The sequence below is a fragment of the Pristiophorus japonicus genome, chromosome 20, assembly GCF_044704955.1.
Source record: "Pristiophorus japonicus isolate sPriJap1 chromosome 20, sPriJap1.hap1, whole genome shotgun sequence".
NCBI classification, from domain to species: domain Eukaryota; kingdom Metazoa; phylum Chordata; class Chondrichthyes; family Pristiophoridae; genus Pristiophorus; species Pristiophorus japonicus.
The window spans coordinates 23,971,123-23,993,825 of record NC_091996.1 but is presented as its reverse complement, the minus strand read 5'-3'; the positions used below and the strand labels follow the sequence as shown (position 1 = coordinate 23,993,825).

The following is a 22,703-nucleotide window of genomic DNA, read 5'->3' as shown; positions in this document are numbered from 1 at the left end:
ATTATGATGAACCTGCATAAATCACTGATTCGGTCCAATTCTGGGCACCTCAATTTAGGAAAGATGTGAAGGCCTTAGAGAGGGTGCAGAAAAGATTTACGAGCATGATTCCAAGAATGAGGGACTTCAGTTACGTTGACAGATTGGAGAAGCTGGGGTTGTTCTCCTTGGAGCAATGGTACCTTGGCCTTTATTGCAAAGGGGATGGAGTATAAAAGCAGGGAAGTCTTGCTACAGCTGTATAAGTTATTGTTGAGGCCACACCTGGAATACTGCGTGCAGTTTTGGTTTCCATATTTACGAAAGGATATACTTGCTTTGGAGGCAGTTCAGAGAAGGTTCACTAGGCTGATTCTGGGGATGAAGGAGTTGACTTATGAGGAAAGGTTGAGAAGGTTCAGCCTCTACTCATTGGAATTCAGAAGAATGAGAGGTGATCTTATCCAAATGTATAAGATTATGAGGGGGCTTGACAAGGTGGATGCAGAGAGGATGTTTCCACTGATGGGGGAGACTAGAACGAGAGGGCATTGTCTTAGATTAAGGCGCCACCCATTTAAGGCAGAGATGAGGAGACATTTCTTCTCTGAGGGTTGTAAATCTGTGGAATTCGCTGCCTCAGAGAGCTGTGGAAGCTGGGACATTGAATAAATTTAAGACAGAAATAGATAGTTTCTTAAACGATAAGGGGATAAGGGGTTATGGGGAACGGGTGGGGAAGTGGAGCTGAGTCCATGATCAGATCAGCCATGATCTTATTAAATGGCGGAGCAGGCTCGAGGGGCCGTATGGCCTACTCCTGTTCCTATTTCTTATGTTCTTGTGTAAGATTAAGAGGAGATTTGATAAGAGGTATTCAAAAACATGAAGGGAGTAGATAGAGAGAAACTGTTCCCATCGGCAGAAGGGTCGAGTACCAGAGGTTACAGATTTAAGGTGATTGGCAAAAGAACCAAAGGCGATGGAAGAAAAAACTTTTTTACGCAGCGAGTGGTTAAGATCTGGAATGCACTGCCTGAAAGGGTGGTGGAGGCAGACTCAATCTTATCTTTCAAAAGGGAGTTGGATAAATATCTGAAGGAAAAATTTGGCAGGGCTACGGGGAAAGGGTGGGGGAGTGGGATAGCTGAGAGTTGGCACGGGCTCAACGGGCTGAATGGCTTTTGTCTCATAACACTCCTGTGAAGCGCCTTGGGACATTTCATTGCATTAAAGGCGCTATATAAATACAAGTTGTTATGAATGCCGACTGGCTCTGATACTGAGCCGGCCTTTGGGCATTTCCTGAGGTGGGGTGGGGGGAGACCGTGAGGGGTAAGTGGGGTGGGGGAGGGGGCCGTGACGCGTAAGTGGGGTGGGAGGGGCCGTGAGGGGTAAGTGGGGTTGGGAAGGGGACCGTGAGGGGAAAGTGGGGTGGGGGAGGGGGCTGTGAGGGGTAAGTGTGGTGGAGAAGGGGGCCGTGAGGGGTAAGTGGGGTGTGGGAGGAGGCCGCGAGGGGTAAGTGGGGTGGGGGAGGGGACCGTGAGGGGTAAGTGGGGTGGGGGCCGTGAGGGGTAAGTGGAGTGTGGGAGGGGGCCGTGAGGGGTAAGTGGGGTGGGGGAGGGGACCGTGAGGGGTAAGTGGGGTGAGGGAGGGGGCCGTGAGGGTAAGTGGGGTGGGAGGGGCCGTGAGGGGTAAGTGGGGTGTGGGAGGAGGCCGCGAGGGGTAAGTGGGGTGGGGGAGGGGACCGTGAGGGGTAAGTGGGGTGGGGGCCGTGAGGGGTAAGTGGAGTGTGGGAGGGGGCCGTGAGGGGTAAGTGGGGTGGGGGAGGGGACCGTGAGGGGTAAGTGGGGTGGGGGAGGGGACCGTGAGGGGTAAGTGGGGTGAGGGAGGGGGCCGTGAGGGTAAGTGGGGTGGGAGGGGCCATGAGGGGTAAGTGGGGTTGGGAAGGGGACCGTGAGGGGAAGGTGGGGGAGGGGGCTGTGAGGGGTAAGTGTGGTGGGGGAGGGGGCCGTGAGGGGTAAGTGGGGTGTGGGAGGAGGCCGCGAGGGGTAAGTGGGGTGGGGGAGTGGACCGTGAGGGGTAAGTGGGGTGGGGGCCGTGAGGGGTAAGTGGAGTGTGGGAGGGGGCCGTGAGGGGTAAGTGGGGTGGGGGAGGGGACCGTGAGGGGTAAGTGGGGTGGGGGAGGGGACCGTGAGGGGTAAGTGGGGTGAGGGAGGGGGCCGTGAGGGTAAGTGGGATGGGGGGGGGCCATGAGGGGTATGTGGGCTGAGGGGTAAGTGGTGTGGGGGGGGTAAGTGAGGTGGGGAGGGGGCTGTGAGGGGTAAGTCCAGGTGGCGGAATTATTGTGGAACTAGGAAGTGCAAACTTTATTCAATACTATCTCATTGTGATAGATATTATCCCCAACTAATCCGCAGCTGTACATTTACTGGCAAATAGTGAAAATGCTACGCCCTTTCGCGTTTCCATGGAAAGTTCCAATGAGAACATTTGTCTGACTTTTTTTCCATATTTACCTGTGTCCACGCAAGATCACACTTTTAATGGAGTGGGGCGGGGGGAGGTGGGGGGTGAGGGGGTGGTGGTTTACTTGATTGTGATTGGCCGTGACCGAGATTACCTTAAATGCTTCAGATCTGACTGCGGTTTCACTATCTGGCCACTGAGTGGCAGCATCGAGCACTCCAGAAACCTCTCTGCTCCAAATCTGGCTGCCATGATGGATTCAGATCTAGTTACATTTTCACTTTTTTTAGCTACATAAATTATTAGCTTCTCCTTTCGTGTAACATTTCCTGCCAAAACTCATCCTCAGTTCTTGTACAGTCTCCCTTTCACATCTGCTTTTGAGGGAGAATATTGATTGACATCTGAGTAATCCTTATTGTCTGTTTCATCTACTACTCTAGCAGTATTGAAATGTTTTTTTTTATAATGTATAACTATACTCATTTTCGATGTGATGGCCTGATCACTTCTGCACTTGGTCCTCCCTTCCTGCCCCCTCTGTTGCCCCTTTCACCTGTCTCCCCATCCCCCTCCTGCCCATAGGATTGTCCTTTCAGCTCTTGACCCCCAGTTTGAAATGCACCTCGCTTGATTTTAACTCCCCCGGACGGACGGGAACGTGGTAGAGCGAGCGGCGGCAGAACAGGGCTCGGCTAATTTTAACAGCCGGGCCTCATTAGCATGCTGCTGGCCCACTTCCTGACCCAAACCCTACCTCGACGGGCCTCTTCTGGACCCGGCTGCCGCTCCCGGCAGTCTCGGCCTCGACTGGAAGCCACCACTACTCTCCCCACTGCCCCCCCTGCTCAGGCCTCGGGTTAAAATGGCAGATTGTGTCTCCATGACTTAATCGGTGCCCAATTCACATCCTTAAAGAGGACCCCGGCAGCAGCGGAGGGGCCAGATCAAGGCAGGAAAGGAGTGTGTAAGTCTCCCCGCTCGAGTCGAACTGGCCCTCCAAGCCGCTGGTTTCTGCCAGGCAGAGCCCAGTTAAAATCAAGCCCACTCTGCTGTGCAGGACCCCTGTGAAATGGTGTGTGTTGCCTCGACTCACTTACACAGTGGGCATGAGTCCATGGTGGGGTGGGGTGGGGGGGGAAATAGCCAACACTAATCGCTGCTCATAAGGACAAAATAGGAGCAGGGGTAGGCCATTCAGCCCTTCGAGCCTGCTCTGCCATTCAATAAGATCACGGCTCATCTTTTATCACAATTCTACTTTCCTGTCCAATCTCCATATCCCTGCAGGGATAAACCCACCAGGATTGGCCTGGATTCTGCAGGAATTGAATATTAATCTCCAGGGCACTGATACGAGCGAAACCCGGGAGAAACATTGCAGGGGCATTAAACAAAATTGAGGGGTTTTTTTGTTCCATTTTCTTTGCACACTTGCGTTTGTTAGCCATAAAAATATTGATGGGAAAAATGGCTGTTTGACTGACAAGTCAAGAATCATCCAATTGGGTAATGAAGAGTGATTCTGCTTTCCAATTGGTGCACTGCGAGGGTGTGCTTGTTGGGCGACCAATGGGTGGAGCGTGGGGGCGGGGCAGTTGGAGGCGACAGGTCATGTGATCAAAGCTCACAGAATGCATTCAGCCAGAGCTGGGAACCCCACTCAGTGCCGACATCAGTAGAGAGGACCTTGGATAACTAGTGCAGCAAATGGAAATACAGCCTCATTGGGTTTGTGGTAAAAAAATATTTAAAAATATTCCTTGATATATTTAATCGTGGTACCTTGGTGCAGTTTAATTAACACAGCTGAAAATGGGTTTTTCACGCAAAAAAAAAAAGCATTTTAAATCACATTAACAATCCACCACCTGTGGAGAACCTGAGTACTGACGATGGCATTTAAAAAAAAAAATACAAAACTATTTTCTAGTTAGATTGGGGTACAGTAGTGAGTTCCTTGGCGAATTTTCAAAATAAAATTATTCAAAAGCTTGCAAAACGTATCTAATAGTGTTCTTGCGCCCAAAGGTTCCAGCATTAATTTTTGGAGCCTCCTTGAAGGCCCGCAAACGATCGCAATTAGCGGAAATTCCCAGGTGATTAATTCACCCTGGGGGGGGGGGGGGGGCATGACCACTTTTGTGGGCGGAGCCTGCTTCTGGCGCAATGTTTTGAGCACGAACGCAAGGGATAAGCTTAGAAACATAGAAAATAGGTGCAGGAGTAGGCCATTCGGCCCTTCTAGCCTGCACCGCCATTCAATGAGTTCATGGCTGAACATGCAACTTCAGTACCCCCTTTCTTCTTTCTCGCCATACCCCTTGATCCCCCTAGTAGTAAGGACTTCATCTAACTCCCTTTTGAATATATTTAGTGAATTGGCCTCAACTACTTTCTGTGGTAGAGAATTCCACAGGTTCACCACTCTCTGGGTGAAGACGTTTCTCCTCAGCTCGGTCCGAAATGGCTTACCCCTTATCCTTAGACTGTGACCCCTGGTTCTGGACTTCCCTAACATTGTGAACATTCTTCCTGCATCCAACCTGTCTAAACCCGTCAGAATTTTAAACGTTTCTTTGAGGTCCCCTCTCATTCTTCTGAACTCCAGTGAATACAAGCCCAGTTAATCCAGTCTTTCTTGATAGGTCAGTCCCGCCATCCCGGGAATCAGTCTGGTGAACCTTCACTGCACTCCCTCAATAGCAAGAATGTCCTTCCTCAAGTTAGGAGACCAAAACTGTACACAATACTCCAGGTGTGGCCTCACCAAGGCCCTGTACAACTGTAGCAACACCTCCCTGCCCCTGTACTCAAATCCCCTCGTTATGAAGACCAAAATGCCATTTGCTTTCTTAACCACCTGCTGTACCTGCATGCCAACCTTCAATGACTGATGTACCATGACACCCAGGTCTTGTTGCACCTCTCCTTTTCCTAATCTGTCACCATTCAGATAATAGTCTGTCTCTCTGTTTTTACCACCAAAGTGGATAACCTCACATTTATCCACATTATACTTCATCTGCCATGCATTTGCCCACTCACCTAACCTATCCAAGTCAATCTGCAGCCTCATAGCATCCTCCTCGCAGCTCACACTGCCACCCAACTTAGTGTCATCCGCAAATTTGGAGATACTACATTTAATCCCCTCGTCTAAATCATTAATGTACAATGTAAACAGCTGGGGCCCCAGCACAGAACCTTGCGGCACCCCACTAGTCACTGCCTGCCATTCTGAAAAGTACACATTTACTCCTACTCTTTGCTTCCTGTCTGACAACCAGTTCTCAATCCACGTCAGCACACTACCCCCATCCCATGTGCTTTAACTTTGCACATTAATCTCTTGTGTGGGACCTTGTCGAAAGCCTTTTGAAAGTCCAAATATACCACATCAACTGGTTCTCCCTTGTCCACTTTACTGGAAACATCCTCAAAAAATTCCAGAAGATTTGTCAAGCAGGATTTCCCTTTCACAAATCCATGCTGATTTGGACCTATCATGTCACCTCTTTCCAAATGCGCTGCTATGACATCCTTAATAATTGATTCCATCATTTTACCCACTACTGAGGTCAGGCTGACCGGTCTATAATTCCCTGTTTTCTCTCTCCCTTTTTTTAAAAAGTGGGGTTACATTGGCTACCCTCCACTCCATAGGAAATGATCCAGAGTCAATGGAATGTTGGAAAATGACTGTCAATGCATCCGCTATTTCCAAGACCATCTCCTTAAGTACTCTGGGATGTAGTCCATCAGGCCCTGGGGATTTATCGGCCTTCAATCCCATCAATTTCCCCAACACAATTTCCCGACTAATAAGCATTTCCCTCAGTTCCTCCTCCTTACTAGACCCTCTGACCCCTTTTATATCCGGAAGGTTGTTGGTGTCCTCCTTAGTGAATACCGAACCAAAGTACTTGTTCAATTGGTCTGCCATTTCTTTGCTCCCCTTATGACTTCCCCTGATTCTGACTGCAGGGGACCTACGTTTGTACCCCGAGGCGGGTGGAGAAGATCAGCAATTTGAGCTTAAAATCCCCCGATCTTTTGTGGCAGTTACGCCGATATCGGGGAAATTGTTCCACAAAAACAGCGCAATTGAGCAGAAACTGCAGGCCAATATATCACAAGCTACTGGACATGTTTAAAAAATAAATTCCCCGTCTCGAATTAGAGGGTGGAAAGCACCTCCAGCACCCTGGCCAATACTCCACAAAGAAAATTCGACAGTAACTGGTCTTCACTGGTGTCACAAGGTAAGCGATCAGAAGCTGTCTTTATTGGGTTCGAGTGTGTTTTATTGGGTCCCCATGGTGGACAGCTTGAGTGCATCCAGCGAGCAGTTGGAATGAGTCACCGTGCTTAAATGTGCTGATAATTAATCAATTCTTTCCACATGTGTTTGTTTTACCCCCAGGTGTAGTCTCTCTTCGCTGGCTGCCATCCAGCATGTGTCTGTAATTGTCTAGTCTGCGCCCTGCACTCTCGCACGAGTTCAAGTGTTTTGTCATGGAAAATCTCAGCAGCAGCTTCAGACCCAGCGATGTCAGCGCAGTGTCACCACAAAAAGCCAACATTAAATCCAGGCAGGCGTTGATAATCCAGAGCTGTTAACGCACAGAACGTAGAGACGGGTCACAGATGAGAAAAGGTCGCGCTGCCCGTCCGCACCCGAACGCCCGCCCGCATCCGATCACCCATCCGATCGCCCGTCCGCACCCTAACGCCCGATCGCCCGCACCCTAAAACCCAATCGCCCGCCCGCCTCCAAACCCGAACGCCCGCCTGCACCCGATCACCCGCCCGCACCCTAACGCCCGACCGATCGCCCGCCCCCGAACCCGATCACCCGCCTGCAGCCTAATGAGCACCGACACTGACACCCGGGCACCCACTGAATACTAGTTCCCCCAGCCTAGCATTGAACTGTGTTTTGAACACCTCTAAAGCCTGTGTCTATCCTGGCCAGCCCATTATTTGCGACATTTACCACCTTTTGCACGGATTCCTTCTGACGGCGGAGTTAAATTTCCTCTTCCCCAGTTTGCGTGATATCCTGACTGTCCCACGGCGCCAGACTGAATGGTTGACCAAGTCTCTCAGCAGAAATGTTGGAACCACATTTTGGAAACCAGCCCCTTCTTCATAAACAGAGTCACATTTGGGCTTTCAAATGATTCCATGGGACACTGGAGTAATGAACACTTTAATGGTTCATCTGAAATTCCTCTCTCTGGTATTTTTGCAAAGGCGTTAACCAATTTATTTTAAACAAGTTAAGACCGCTACTAAACTGGTGAGAGAAATTTCAGATGAACAAGCTAAATGTCCCTCACAGCATCATTCTAAAACCTCCTGGTATAGCCCCTACACAAAAGTTATATCGTCTGTAAAATACGTTTCTTTACAACAGAATATATTAGATGGCACTATGAATAATTGGTTGAAACTTTAAAAATGAGTCTTATCTTGAGAGAATAGCATTTTATTTCCACACTTATACTTTAGGTGCTCAGAAATAGATTGAACATTGTTGTTTGTTCGGTTCCAGTCAGTTGGATTATTATTTGCACAATCCACAATGTTATAATTCTGGAAATAATTTGGTTGGCACTTCATATTTTTAATGAACAATTCAAAAAAAGAAAGATTAAAAAAGCTTTTAAAATGTTCCTTTTAGTGTCTTTGCGTCCAAAAGAACAAATTTAATTTTTGGAGCCTCCTCAAAAGCTAACAAATGAGCGCAGTTTGCAGAAATTTGCAATAGTGATTAATTTGATCTGGGGGCATGGCCAGTTTTGTGGGTGGGTCCTGCTTCTAGTGCAATGTTTTTTCGCTGTGATTATCTAGCCAGACATTGTGTGACCTTCTGCGCATGCACGCAGTATCCCGGAGCCACGCGTGCGCACCCAATTCCCTTCTGCGCATGCGCGCTGTTTACCGAGGCCACACGTGTGCCTTACCCAACAAGTGTAGGTCACGCTTCCTCAGCTCTGTTAGACGTTTACTGAATCCGTTGGAGGCAGTGCGGGGGGGAGGGTGGAAGACGGGGAGGGAGGGGGTGAAGAGGGGGAATCTGAGGGCGGGGGGTGGAAAGAGCGGGAATTGGAGGGGGAGAGGGGGAATCGGAGAGAGAACATAGAGGGAATTGGAGAGGAGAGAGGGGTGAGGAGGAGATGGTCAGGAACCCTCGGGGGGTGGTGGGAGAGGTCAGGAACCTGAGACAGTGGAAGTAGGTCAGGAACTAGGTGGGGAGGGTGAGGGGGGAAGGTCAGAATCTCGGGGGTGTGAGGAAGGTTAGGAACTTGTTTGGGGGGTGGGAGAAGGTCTTAGCCTGTGAGGGCGAGTCCTGTCTGTTTTATGTGAGCTCTGTTCTGTATGGCACCTGGCAGTCAGAATGGCTCGAATTACACTTTGCAAACGAATTGATTACTGAGGCAGGCGGGATCTAATTACATTTTGCAGATAAACTGCTGTCTGTGTCTTGTCCTCCAGGGTGGGACCAATCAGAAATTGAGTGTTGCCTTCAAGGTGACCAATCAGACAAATCTGGTGTTGGAAATAAAGGCGACCATGTTTTTTTAACCTAGCACAAAAGCTCGCGGAAACTCAAGTTGTGCAGGACGCAATTTGCGCTTAAAATTCCACGATCTTTTGCATTGGTTACACCGATTTCGGGCAAAGTACGCCAGAAAAACCAGTGCGACCGAGCGCGAACTCCAGGCCGTAAAGTTTAAAATGTAACCGAATGGTCTAGGGGAGAGATCGATCTCTCTCAGGTTTTTCAGCCCTGACATTTACATGCTGTGGAATTCCACCCACTTATGGTGCATTATAACTTAAGAATGTTCCAGAACGAACCTCCAGGAGGCCAGGCTGTAATTCCAATTACATCAGTTTCCAAACGAATTAAAACTATAAAATCCACATGTCCGTGTGACTAATCAACCTCACATTTACACATTTCAATGTGGCTGGATGAAATCTATTTTGGGTTGTGACTGCAATTTTTGCCCCAGACACATTAAGCTGTGTTACGGGTCAGTTACCCTGCATTTACGCAGCCTTGATTTTGCAACAGGTCAGCACAAAACCTGCGGGGCACTTGAGAAGTGAAGTCTGATGGCATGTCAGATTCTGGCAAACACTGGAGCCACCTCGAGGAGGTGGCCTTGCAACAATTGGGCTTCAACTGTATAACGGCATCTGGTGCAAACCACGTTCCTAACCATAGTAACAACCGTGGCTCAGTGGGTAGCACACTCGCCTCTGAGTCAGAAGGTTGTGGGTTCAAGTCCCACCCCAGAGACTTGAGCACAAAAGTCTAGGCTGACACTCCAGTGCAGTGCTGAGGGAATGCTGCACTGTCAGAGGTGCCATCTTTCGAATGAGACGTTGAACCGAGGCCCCGTCTGCTCTCTCAAGTGGACGTAAAAGATCCCATGGCCACTATTTCGAAGAAGAGCAGGGGAGTTATCCTGGGTGTCCTGGCCAATATTTAACCCTCAATCAATATAACAAAAAAAACAGATTATTTGGTCATTATCGCATTGCTGTTTGGGGGAGTTTGCTGTGTGCAAGTTGGCTGCCGCGTTTCCCACATTACGACAGTGACTACACTCCAAAAGTACTCCATTGGTTGTAAAGCGCTTTGAGACGTCCTGTGGTTGTGAAAGGCGCTATATAAATGCACGTCTTTCTTTTTTTATAAAAAGGATCCCAGGCATTCCACCAACTGACTTTTAAATAACGTAAAAAATGTAACTGAGCAAAACACTGCACTTGCGTTTAACAAGCTCCGCTTTAACTGTGAGCGGAGCTGGCAGTATAACTCCGTACTGCCCGAACAGGTACTGGTCTCGAAATGGTACCTGCCATGTAAAAGGGCCGTGATAGCGGACAGTGAACCAGACAGTTCATCAGTGTATCCTAATGGTATAATGACCATTGAAATAATTGACCACAATTCTCGAATAAAGCCTTTAACCCGCAGTCATTTCCGCGATAAATGAGCTTGTTGGCCCACAGCAGTCCCTTTTGTGCTCTGCTGCTTGGCCACGCCAAGTTGCAGACAGAATTATTAATGTTTCCATAAGAGGAGGCTTTAAAAGAACACGAGCTGAAAAGAAAACTTTCAGATGTTTAATTTGCTTTTGTAATCATCAACATCTGCACCTGTTGTACAGAACGACACTCTCTGAGGGGGAAAATAGAGGTGCAGAGACATGGAGGGGAATGCAGCATTTAACGGATGTCCAAAGATGTGTCTGTGGAAATACTGAACTAAGATCGAGTGTTAAACTGTATTCTCTTTCTTTATATTGTTCTTAATATCTGTTCCTGCTCTTCAATTTCTCTGCTGGCTTCCTCCCTTTCCCTCCAACCCTCACCTGAAGGGATTGGACTCCTCCTGAGGGTATGGAGTCCATGGACGTCATCACCTTGCAATCTGACAGTGCTTCTGACGTAGCAGTTAACCGGAGGTGCTTCACAGATGGATGGTGATAGGCCATGGAGGAAGAGAGGCGGAATGGGCTTGAAACAGACGGGTTTTGAGAAGTTCTTGAGGAGGAGGAATAGGGTTTGGGGAGGGAGTTCCAGAGAGAAGGGCCAATGAAGCTGAAAGCTCTGCCACCAATGGTGGGGTGAAGGATGGGAGTGGGCGTGGGGTGCAGAGTAATCCAGAGTCAGAAGCCGAAGGGTGTGGGAGGTTATTGGAGGCTGGGGGAGGAGGCACAGCTGAGGTGTGGTAAAGCCATGAAGGAATTTGAAGACGAGAATTTAACATCCAATTAGTGGCCGTCAGTGTAGGGAGGGATGGTGGAAAAGTGGGACAAGATCGAGGCGACTGTGTTTTGGGTACGTTGGGATTTTGGAGTGAGAGGACAGAGAGGAGGACACGGGAGAAATCAGGCCTAGAAGGGACCAAAGAATGGATAAGGGTTTCAGCAGTGCAGGGGTTGAGGCAGCAGAGGTGGTTGGAAGTGTTGTAAAGCTGGAAGTAAGCAGCTTTGGCGATAGATACGACATGGGAGTTTAAAGTTCAATCAGAACACCGACTGTCCAGTTCAACCTGAACAAGATTATTAGGCGAGGGTTAGAGTCAGTGGCGTGTGTGGTGGGGGCCTAAGTTGATGGCTTTGACCATCCGATGATACCAGTTGCCCATTATCCATGTTTGAACCTTGAATGTGTGTCTCTAATTAATCCAACTGTAGAAGGAATTACAGCAGAGCCCAATCGTGTCTTCACCCAACATTTGTGCACGAGCATTCTCACAAGGGGCCCCTGGATGATGCTCCTGAACAGGGGCCCAGTCAGACCAGGGACACCGAGGTGCATTTTAGTGCCTGTATCACAGCCCTGGCCGAAGTCACCCAACATAGACCGAGGATTGAAGCTCGGTCGGTATTGTTGATGAACTCACCAAGTCATCAGAGGAACTGAAGATGTTTCCATTGATGAGCATTCAAATGCTGTACATTATTAATCAGTAATTAGGTTGGGGTATTCATCTTTTTAAAAATAAATGCTATCATGTTTGCTGCGATGTTGCTTAAATGCTGCTGTTAGTTTTACTGTTAATAAAGGAGTCAGCGAAAGTCATTTTCTTTTTGGTCAAGCCCAATATTTTGTCTCTTCTAGTGTGATGTGTCAGCTCAGTGTCGCTGAGAGTAAAAGTGCAACGTTCCCAACAGAACGGCCACGGCACCTCCTGGATGACAGTGTTTTGGAAAGTCACAGCCCTGCCAAGAATCAGGAATGTTCCATTTTTTCCAATGGAGTGTCGCTAGGTAAGGACAGTAAACGTACAAGTGGTTTTGCCTGGCACGTAGGGTGTTTGTTTTTCATTCTACTCTGATTCTTAAACCTCAGAACTTATAGTGGGAAAGGACAACAAGTGGCACAAAATTTCGGCTTAACCCAGTGTCAGTTTTATTACGCAACAAAAACCGACAAAAACTACAGGACTAGCCTGCTGAGAGAAATTTAACTTTAGGGACATACGAGAATCACCAGAGATTCGTGGTCCTTGATTCCATGACCTGTTGCTTCATCTCCTGGCCGTTCTCTGCAGCCTCTGTTCCTTTCCTTCCGTGCCTGCATGCTGTTCCGTCCTGTGTTGCCTGCTTGTGTGTCTCTGTGTCCGTATATTTATATCCATAGTATGAATAAGTGTCCTGTGTCCGAGATCCGATTATCAATGTGGTGATTTGTTTAATTGGCTGTGGTAATGAGTTTGAATGGCTACTAATTTGCACACGGAGTCGACTATGCAAAAGCATATTCTAAATGCTCTGTTATCCAAAACATTTGCAACTCGTATGGTCCTTTGCACTCCTGCTTCTTGCAGACTTGGTGTCTCCAGTGGCCTTGTTGTTCCCCAACCTGGTCAATCAAGTTCAGGGCCTCACGTAACAACTCCATTGTTGTTATGCATGAAGTCAGTTTTGGTTCCTGACCACAGAATGTCCTTAATTGTCCAGCTTAATTCCAAAAGCTTGGATTAATCAATTTTTAGTTCATGGTCTCCTTCTGTGCTTTTCTGAAGATTATTAACCTCACAGTGCCACAGGCTGCACAATGTATAATTGGTGGAAAAGTGCTGAAAACATCTGCCGACTCACCTCTGCTGCGATTTTGGTACGATTGCTTAACACGGACAGGAATTTGATGGGAACTCCCGTCAAGTTCCTCCTTGCACTAAAATAGTGCGGGCAGGAATTGGGTGCAAGCACGTTAAGCATTCATCCCAACAGCGCCAATTGGAACATTTATTTCATCGTATTTTGAAATTTGTTTCACTTCTTCTTCTTCCCCTGTACCAACCACAATTCCCAGATGGGGGAGAGCAGTGGATGAGCTGCCGACGTGACTCTAGACCTGCACACCTACAGGTGCCCAAGGACAGCACTGTGTAGCACAGCCCTCAGGGGAGGTGCAGGTCTCGGCCTCCTGCCTCCCCTGGTAGTTCAGTTGGGTTTAGCAATTCACCACGTGAGAGATTGAGTGTGAACCCTGTAATGTATTTGCTTCATGGGTTCTTTGCTTAAACATTCACAACAACACTTGGAATTACATTTAGAAAGACAAGGATTAATCAGGGACTGTCAGCACGGATTTGTTAAGGGAACATCGTGTTTGACTAACCTAATTGAATTTTTCGAGGAGGTAATCAGGAGGGTCGATGAAGGTAGTGCATGCGATGTAATGTATATGCACTTTAGAAAAGCCATATACATTACATCGATTTGATAAGGTCCTACGTGGCAGACTGGTCACAAAGGTTAAAGCCCACGGGATCCAGGGCAAAGTGGCAAGTTGGATCCAAAATTGGCTTAGAGGTCGGAAGCAAAGAGTTATGTTTGATGGATGTTTTTGTGACTGGAAGGATGTTTCCAGTGGGGTTCTGCAGGGCTCAGTACTGGGTCCCTTTTGAATATAGGGGGTATGATTAAGAAGTTTGCAGATGACACTAAAATTGGCTGTGTCGTTGATACTGAAAAGGAAAGTCATGGACCGCAGGAGGATATTAATCTACTGGTCGGGTGGGCAGAACAGTGGCAAATGGGATTTAATTCGGAGAAGTGTGAGGTAATGCACTTGGGGAGGGCTAATAAAGAAAGGGTATACACATTAAACGGTAGGCCACTTAAAAATGCAGATGAACAAAGGGACCTTGGAGTGCTTGTCTACAGATCCCTGAAAGTAGCAGGCCAGGTGGATAAGGCAGCTAAGAAGGCATATGGAATGCTTGCCTTTATTGGCCGAGGCATAGAATATAAGAGCAGGGAGGTTATGCTTAAATTGTATGATACACTGGTTAGGCCACAGCTGGAATATTGCGTGCAATTCTGGTCACCGTAATATAGGAAGGACGTGATTGCAGTGGAGAGGGTGCAGAGGAGATTTACGAGGATGCTGCCTAGAATGGAGAATCTTATCTATGAGGACAGATTGGATAGGCTGGGTTTGTTCTTGGAACAGAAGAGGCTGAGAGGAGACCTCATTGAAGTGTATAAAAATTTTGAGGGGCCTGGCTATGTGGATAGCAAGTAACTATTTCCCTTGGTGGAAGGGTCAATTACAAGGAGGCATAGGTTTAAGATGGTTGGTGGAAGGTTTAGAGGGGATTTGAGGGGAAGCTTCTTCATGCAGAGGGTTGTGGGGGTCTGGAACTCACTGCCTGGAAGGGTGGTAGAGGCAGAAACCCTCACCACATTTAAAAGGTGCTTGGATGGGAACTTAAAGTGCCGTAACCTGCAAGGTTACGGACCTAGAGCTGGTAAGTGGGATTAGACTGGATAACCTCTTCCTGGCTGGCGCAGATACGATGGTAAGTACTGCAGGGAATCTAATCTGGCCAGGGTGATCTCCTGGACTAGATTTGATCTCCTGGATGGGTCGGGGAGGAATTTCCCAGATTTTTTTCCCCCTATTTGGCCTGGGTTTTTATCTTTTTTTGCCTCTCCCAGGAGATCGTATGGCTCCGAGTGGGGTGGAGTGTAAAATGTTGCAAGACATGGGGCTAGGCTTTCCACTCATGATAGCCGAGCTATCGCCTAGCTTAGGCAGTCTAGCGCCCATTTTTGCTCAAAAGGAGAAAGTTGGGCCGGAACATCGGCCACTAATCACCGGCCCAACTTTCAGCACACAAGAATGTGTTGCATCGCCCGGCCTAAGGCTATCGCCCAGATGATCGCCAACCACAACTTTCGCCACATCACCCGCACTTCGCCGAGCTGATTGCTCGCTGAAAAGATCACTGGAGATCGCTGGAGAAAAGATGCACTCACCTGACCTTAAGTCGGGACTGCTCAGCAGTGCTCGGCACTACCGACACCATTTTGAATGTCGGAGGATCTGAAAGGCTGCTTCAACAAGTGCTTATGAGGAGAATCAATTTGTGAGTGATTTTAAGGGCCTTTTTGACTCTTGCCAATCATCTGATCACATTTGTATCTGTTGAGGACAAATTTAGGGCATTTATAGTGATGGGGTCTGGAATTTCTCTATCAGTATTGGTCTCTAATCACATGCTGCAGACTGAAGATGGGAGAAGGTATATTGAAGAGCATTATGTGCCCAATCAAAGAGATGGCAGACTGCTACTGCGGAGGAGACCTTGCACCCAATGCATTTACAGGGAAAACTTGTCCAATAACGTGCCTTAGGAGGCTGACTTCCAAAAGGAGATCATCGGTGAGATATGCCAGCTCATTAAGGGAGATCTGCAGCCTACCAGCACCATCGTAATAATCATGGCAGTAAATGCAAAATTTCCAGGCAGCATCCATGATACACACATCTTGCGTGAGAGCACTGTGTCTGACCTGTTTAAGAGTCAGCCACAAGGTCACAGTTAGATGCTGGGGGATAAAGGATATGGCCTTACGAGCTGGCTGATGACCCTCCTGCGTAATCCCCAGATGGAAGCCAAGAAGCACGACAACAAAAGCCATATAGCTACACGCAATGTTGTGGAAAAGGCACTTGGGGTTCTTAAGCAGCGCTTCAGATGCCTGGACCACTCAGGAGGCAACCTGCAATACCACCCTGAGCAGGTCGCTGAGTTCATTGTGGTGTGCTGCATGTTGCATAACCTAGCTTTCAGGAGAGGACAATAATTGCCAGATGGGACTGCCGGTCCACCTCAGGAGAGAGGGGAGGCAGAAGAGGAAGACGAGGAGGAGGAGGATGACTCGGACCTCTGGGGTGGGGGGGGGACGGGACACAATCAGCCTGGCGATGAACCCATGCGCCGCCCCCCCCCCCCCACACTCCGCCGCAAGACTGGAAAAGCCCCGTGGTAGTTACGCAGCTGCAAAACTCTTGCATCAGCAGCTCATAAATGAACGCTTTGCGTGAACTTACATTGGTGACAGTTACAGTTGAGATACATTTCATCCTTGCCTGGCCTGGCCATGGCCATTGTTTCTAACCATTGTATTCATGTTTTACCTTACTCTATTAGAAGACACTTCAGGACAATTGTAAAGTTAAATAAACTAATTTAATAATGGCAATAAAAATTTGAACATTTTGAGAAGAAACATATATAAGACCCCCACCCACCCCGAACATTTAACAATATTTGTAAAACAACACAATAGTTAACAACAAGTAACCCCCCCCCGCAGTCACACTTCCCTCCAGATCCTTTATACCCCCACCCCCCTTGTCATAACCCCGCGTTTTAATCCCCGAGTAATGGGACCAGGATGTCTTGCAGCAGGGGACCTCGAGGCCTGCTGCTGTGGGGGGTTGATGTTGGCAGCATCCCCTCAGTGGCTGGAGGAGAAGGCGTTTTGGAAGCAACGTCTTCCGAGCCAGAAGCAAGTTCTTCCTCCTGACTCGCATCTGTCCGGCTGGTGGTTGGGACGGCACCTTGGGGTGCAGTGCCGTCTCCCGACACGATCGCATGCCGCAAGGCATGGTCCGCGTCGGTCATTTGGCCCATTGCCACAACTATGCGCTCCGTGTCCTCCGATATTGGAGCGGATATTATGGCAATGTTTCCGGTCAACCCACCAATCGCCTGGAGGAGCTCTCGATCGAGGTCGACGCTCTCCCTGGACAGTGCCACCGTGTCCTCATTAGGATCTGCCCGTTGCAGCGCGTGCCTACCACCTCGCCCACTCAACGTCGGCGTGGGCACCCGGACGCCTTGGAGTCGCCTGCTGCAAGCCGCTTGGCTCCGCTACTTCATCCGTCACCGACGACGTGGTCGCAGGTACAACAGATGAGATGACAGGGTCATCGTCCTCCTCCTCAGTGGTCTCCTCCTCTCCGTCCATGCTGTTCTCACCACCCGTGGTGATGACCACCTGTAATGGGACAGGCGCGGCGTCCCTTTGCGCCTCCGGAGTCTGGGGACCCGCAAAACATAATTGAGCTTATTAGAAGAGAAGGGTAGACTTGAGAATGCTTGCGCTGCGCTGGCATATGTAGGAGGAGCAACACTACTACAATAAATGTGAACGAGAGACGTTACATATATGATTCATATGGTTGTACATCTACGGAATTCACTGCCCCAGAGAGCTATGGGGGCTGGATCAGTGAATATATTTGAGGCAGAGATAGACAGATTTCTGAATGATAAGGGGGATAAGGGGTTATGGGGAGCGGGCAGGGAAGTAGAGCTGAGTCCATGATCAGATCAGCCATGATCTTACTAAATGGCGGAGCAGGCTCGAGGGGCCAAATGGCCTGCTCCCGCTCCTATTTCTTATGTTCTTTTGTTGTTAATCTGAGAGTAGTACAGAAACTGCATGCATAACATGACATCATTCATATATTATAATGAAATGCCGTTACATTACTTTGAATTACCACTGGCTTACCACTAGTTTACACATTACTCGGGTGACTCCACAATGGGGGCTGCACCACCACGGGTGGCTGAGCAACTGTGGCTGCCCAAGAGTTCTCAGCATTTTCCTCCAAGTCGCTGAGTATGATGATATGAGCAGGGCCTCCTCCGGTGAAAATATTTAATAAGATCGTGTTTAGGAACTAATGCTTGACACCAAACATCTCGTGTACAATCTGCAGAAAGGGCCCCATCCACGGGCCGTGCCACTCGACGCCTGAGGGAAGATAGGCGGTTTATTTGACTCGATGGAGGTCCCCGAGTGAGGGGGAGGCGGGGGGGGAATCAGGATGGCTGGTGAGCTCGGCAATGACAGGACTGTAACGGGAGGGGGCACCGTGTCCATGGGCTGTGCTCGGAGACCTCCGTGTGGCCGGAGCTAATGTCCCAAAGTGTCCCAGGGCAGACAGTGAGCCAGGGCAGCTCTTCCCCCCCCTAGTCCAGGCTGGGTCACTGTGTGAGTGACAGCAGCTAGAGAGACTCACACAGTCTGGGTAAAGGTGACTGGACCCCTCAGTGTTCAGTCATGCCCCATCCACCAACGTAACGCAAAAGGAGACAGTGCCAAAATTGGACTTAAAGGGCGTAGGTTCCGAACCCTGTCCAGATCTTAGGGAATCTATGCAAGAATAACCAGCTTAATTTCAATCTGACAGATGTACATATTCTGTGGATCATTGCAATTTAAAATCTATTTAATACTTACTCTTGCCGAAGCAACCAGGCTGTTCCACCTCTTGTGCCACTGGTCCGATCCCCTGGGCTTGTGGGACACCGAGGACACAGTGTCCGCAATGTTGCTCCAAATTTTACGATATGCCCGGGGTGAAGGTTTCCCACGCCCATCCCGGTTTAGTTGGCCCCACCGAGTCTGCACCTCATTAACGCAGGCCTCAGGCTCCTTGTCGGAGAAGGGTTTTGCCCTCCTTCTCCCCTCCACATCCTGCCCACTCTCTCCACACTCGTGCTGGGACATCTTATAAAGTTTTCCGACACTTCTCTCTTTCTCACAACTGCTTTCTCTCTCTCTCTCTCTCTCTCTCTCTCTCTCCCTCCCTCCCTTGGCCGCCTGACCCGACCTCCCGAATCGCAGGAAACCTTCTTTGCAACAAAAAAAAATCCCCGCATGCGCAGAACGGTCATTGCTGTGGACGCCAGCCTTCCACATCGCTAAGGCCCATTTCACATCGTTCAGGCTATCGCCCAAAATAAAAAGCCGAAAGTAGCAATCAAAAAAAATGGACGATCTTCCAGCGATTCTGAAAATGAAAAATGGCTAAGGCTGGAACGGCGCCCAATTTTTGGGTGATAGCGATCTGAGTGGAAAATCTAGCCCATGGAGTATCACAGTTGTGGGGGGCAGACTGGTTGGGCCATTGTTCATTGTTCATAGGTTTATATGTAACCTTCAGGGCTGCTGACCGAGGGCCAAGTGGCTCTTTGTTGGCCAGCGCGGACACGATGGGCCAAAATGGCCTCCTTCTGCGTTGTAAATTTCTATGTTTCTATGTTTTTATTGCTATTAAGAACTAGTTGGTTTATTAGTAAAGGTTTAACAATCACACTACGCATTATCAGTTCATCCACCAGGCTCTCAACCACCTGCCTCTTCGTGGATCCTCCGAATCCAACTGGCTGGGGTTTTATTGAGTCTTGTGAACATCACGTGACTGGCTAAGCCACTCCCAACAGGTGCCTACATTACAAACCCACGTGGTGGTGGGACACTGTATCGGGCTTTGCTTAGTTACGCGAACATTATGGGCTGGAAATTCAGTTTTCAACGAAAATGGTATTTCTTTGCCAAAAATAAAATTTTCGCTTCGCTACCGTAAGTAGGTCGGATATTCAGCGTTTAGAAACATAGAAAATAGGTGCAGGAGTAGGCCATTCGGCCCTTCGAGCCTGCACCACCATTCAATGAGTTCATGGCTGATCATTCACCTCAGTACCCCTTTCCTGCTTTCTCTCCATATCCCTTGATCCCTTTAGCCATAACGGCCATATCTAACTCCCTCTTGAACATCTAACGAACTGGCATCAACAACTCTCTACGGTCGAGAATTCCACAGCTTAACAACTCTCTTGAGTGAAGAAGTTTCTCCTTATCTCGGTCCTAAATGGCTTACTCTTTATCCTTAGACATTGACCCCTGGTTCTGGATTTCCCCAACATCGGGAACATTCTTCCTGCATCTAACCTGTCTAGTCCCGTCAGAATTTTATATGTTTCTATGAGATCCCCTCTCATTCATCTAAATTCCAGTGAATACAGGCCCAGTCGATCCAGTCTCTCCTCATATGTCAGTCCTGCCATCCTGGGAATCAGTCTGGTGAACCTTCGCTGCACTTCCTCAATAGCAAGAACGTCCTTCCTCAGATTAGGAGACCAAAACTGAACACAGTATTCCAGGTGAGGCCTCACAAAAACCCTGTACAACTGCAGTAAGACCTCTCTGCTCCTATACTCAAATCCCCTAGCTGTGAAGGCCAACATGCCATTTGCCTTCTTCACCGCCTGCTGTACCTGCATGCCAACTTTCAATGACTAATGTACCATGACACCCAGGTCTCGCTGCACCTCTCCTTCTCCTAATCTGCCACCATTCAGAAAATATTCTGCCTTTCTGTTTTTGTCACCAAAGTGGATAACCTCACATTTATCCACATTATACTGCATCTGCCATGCATTTGCCCACTCACCTAACCTGTCCAAGTCACCCTGCAGCCTCTTAGCATCCTCCTCACAGCTCACACCGCCACCCAGCTTAGTGTCTGCTGCAAACTTGGAGATATTACATTCAATTCCTTCATCTAAATCATTGATGTATATTGTAAAGAGCTGGGGTCCCAGCCCTGAGCCCTGCGGAACCCCACTAGTCACTGCCTGCCATTCTGAAAAGGACCCGTTTATCCTGACTTTCTGCTTCCTGTCTGCCAACCAGTTCTCTATCCACGTCAGTACATTACCCCCAATACCATGTGCTTTGATTTTGCACACCAATCTCTTGTGTGGGACCTTGTCAAATGCCTTTTGAAAGTCCAAATACACCACATCCACTGCTTCTCCCTTGTCCACTCTACTAGTTACATCCTCAAAACATTCTAGAAGATTTGTCAAGCATGATTTCCCTTTCATAAATCCATGCTGACTTGGACCAATCCTGTCACTGCCTTCCAAATGCGCTGCTATTTCATCTTTAATAATTGATTTCAACATTTTCCCCACTACCGACGTCATGCTAACCGGTCTATAATTCCCTGTTTTCTCTCTCACTCCTTTTTTAAAAAGTGGTTTTACATCAGCTACCCTCCAATCCATAGGAAGTGATCCAGAGTCGATAGACTGTTGGAAAATGATCACCAATGCATCCACTATTTCTAGGGCCACTTCCTTAAGTACTCTGGAATGCAGCCCATCAGGCCCTGGGGATTTATCGGCCTTTAATCCCATCAATTTCCCTAACACAATTTCCCGACTAATAAGGATTTCCTTCAGTTGCTCCTTCTCACTAGCCCCACTGTCCTCTAGTACTTCCGGAAGGTTATTTGTGTCTTCCTTCATGAAGACAGAACCGAAGTATTTGTTCAATTGGTCTGCCATTTCTTTGTTCCCCATTATAAATTCACCTGATTCTGACTCAAGGGAGCTGCGTTTGTCTTCACTAACCTTTTTCTCTTCACATATCTATAGAAGCTTTTGCAGTCAGTTTTTATGTTCCCGCCTCATACTCTATTTCCCCCCTCCTAATTAAAGCCTTTGTCGTCCTCTGCTGAATTCTAAATTTCTCCCAGTCCTCAGATTTGGTGCATTTTCTGACCAATTTATACGCCTCTTCCTTGGATTTAACAGCGATAAAATTCGGCGCAAACCGCGAATTTCGACAACTTTAGTCCGAGGCCGATAGAGCAGCGAGAGAGGCCTTGGGAGAGGAGGAAAACACCCCCAAAAGAATTGGAAAAAAAATAATTCACAAAACCCTTACCTACTAAATCGCTGAATAAGTTTAAAAAGTAGAAACTTTAACTTACCTTTTGCAGGTCTTCATGCTTACCGCTGCTGGCAGGGCTGCAGGGACAGTGCCACATAAAAGGTTACTGCACAAGATAAAAGTTCACGGGGTTGGGGGTAATAAATTAGCATGGATAGAGGATCGACTAACGAACAAAGAACAGAGAATCGGGATAAGTAGTGGGGTGCCGCAGGGATCAGTGCTGGGACTATTTACAATCTATATTAACGACTTGGAAGAAGGGTCTGAGTGTAACGTAGCCAAGTTTGCTGACGATACAAAGATGGGAGGAAAAGCAATGTGTGAGAAGGATGCAAAAAATTTGCAAAAGGACACAGACAGGCTAAGTGAGTGGGTGAAAATTTGGCAGATGGAGTATAATGTTGGAAAGTGTGAGGTCATGCACTTTGGCAGAAAAAATCTAAGAGCAAGTTATTATTTAAATGGAGAAAGATTGCAAAGTGCTGCAGTACAGCGGGACCTGGGGGTACTTGTGCATGAGACACAAAAGCATAGTATGCAGGTATAGCAAGTGATCAGGAAGGCCAATGATATCTTAGCCTTTATTGCAAAGAGGATGGAGTATAACAGCAGGGAAGTCTTGCTACAGCATTTGTATTGGTGAGGCCACACCTGGAATACTGCGTGCAGTTTTGGTTTCCATATTTACGAAAGGACATACTTGCTTTAGAGGCAGTTCAGAGAAGGTTCACTAGGTTAATTCCGGGGATGGGGGTTGACTTATGAGGAAAGGTTGAGTAGATTGGGCCTCTACTCATTGGAATTCAGAAGAATGAGAGGTGATCTTATCGAAACATATGCAGAGAGGATGTTTCCACTGATGGGCGAGACTAGAAC

At 48.1% G+C, this 22,703-nt stretch overlaps 1 protein-coding gene across 5 annotated transcripts in view; it reads left to right on the top strand.

Moving 5' to 3' along the window:
• LOC139232442 (ras-specific guanine nucleotide-releasing factor RalGPS1-like) overlaps nt 1-22,703 on the top strand; it is a 1,066,646-nt gene that overhangs the window by 986,617 nt on the left and 57,326 nt on the right. For all 5 annotated transcript variants that reach the window (XM_070862624.1, XM_070862625.1, XM_070862622.1 and 2 more), the window contains one exon: nt 12,103-12,251. In XM_070862624.1, coding sequence (XP_070718725.1) covers nt 12,103-12,251 — 149 coding nt within the window. The remainder of the gene's footprint in view (nt 1-12,102; nt 12,252-22,703) is intronic.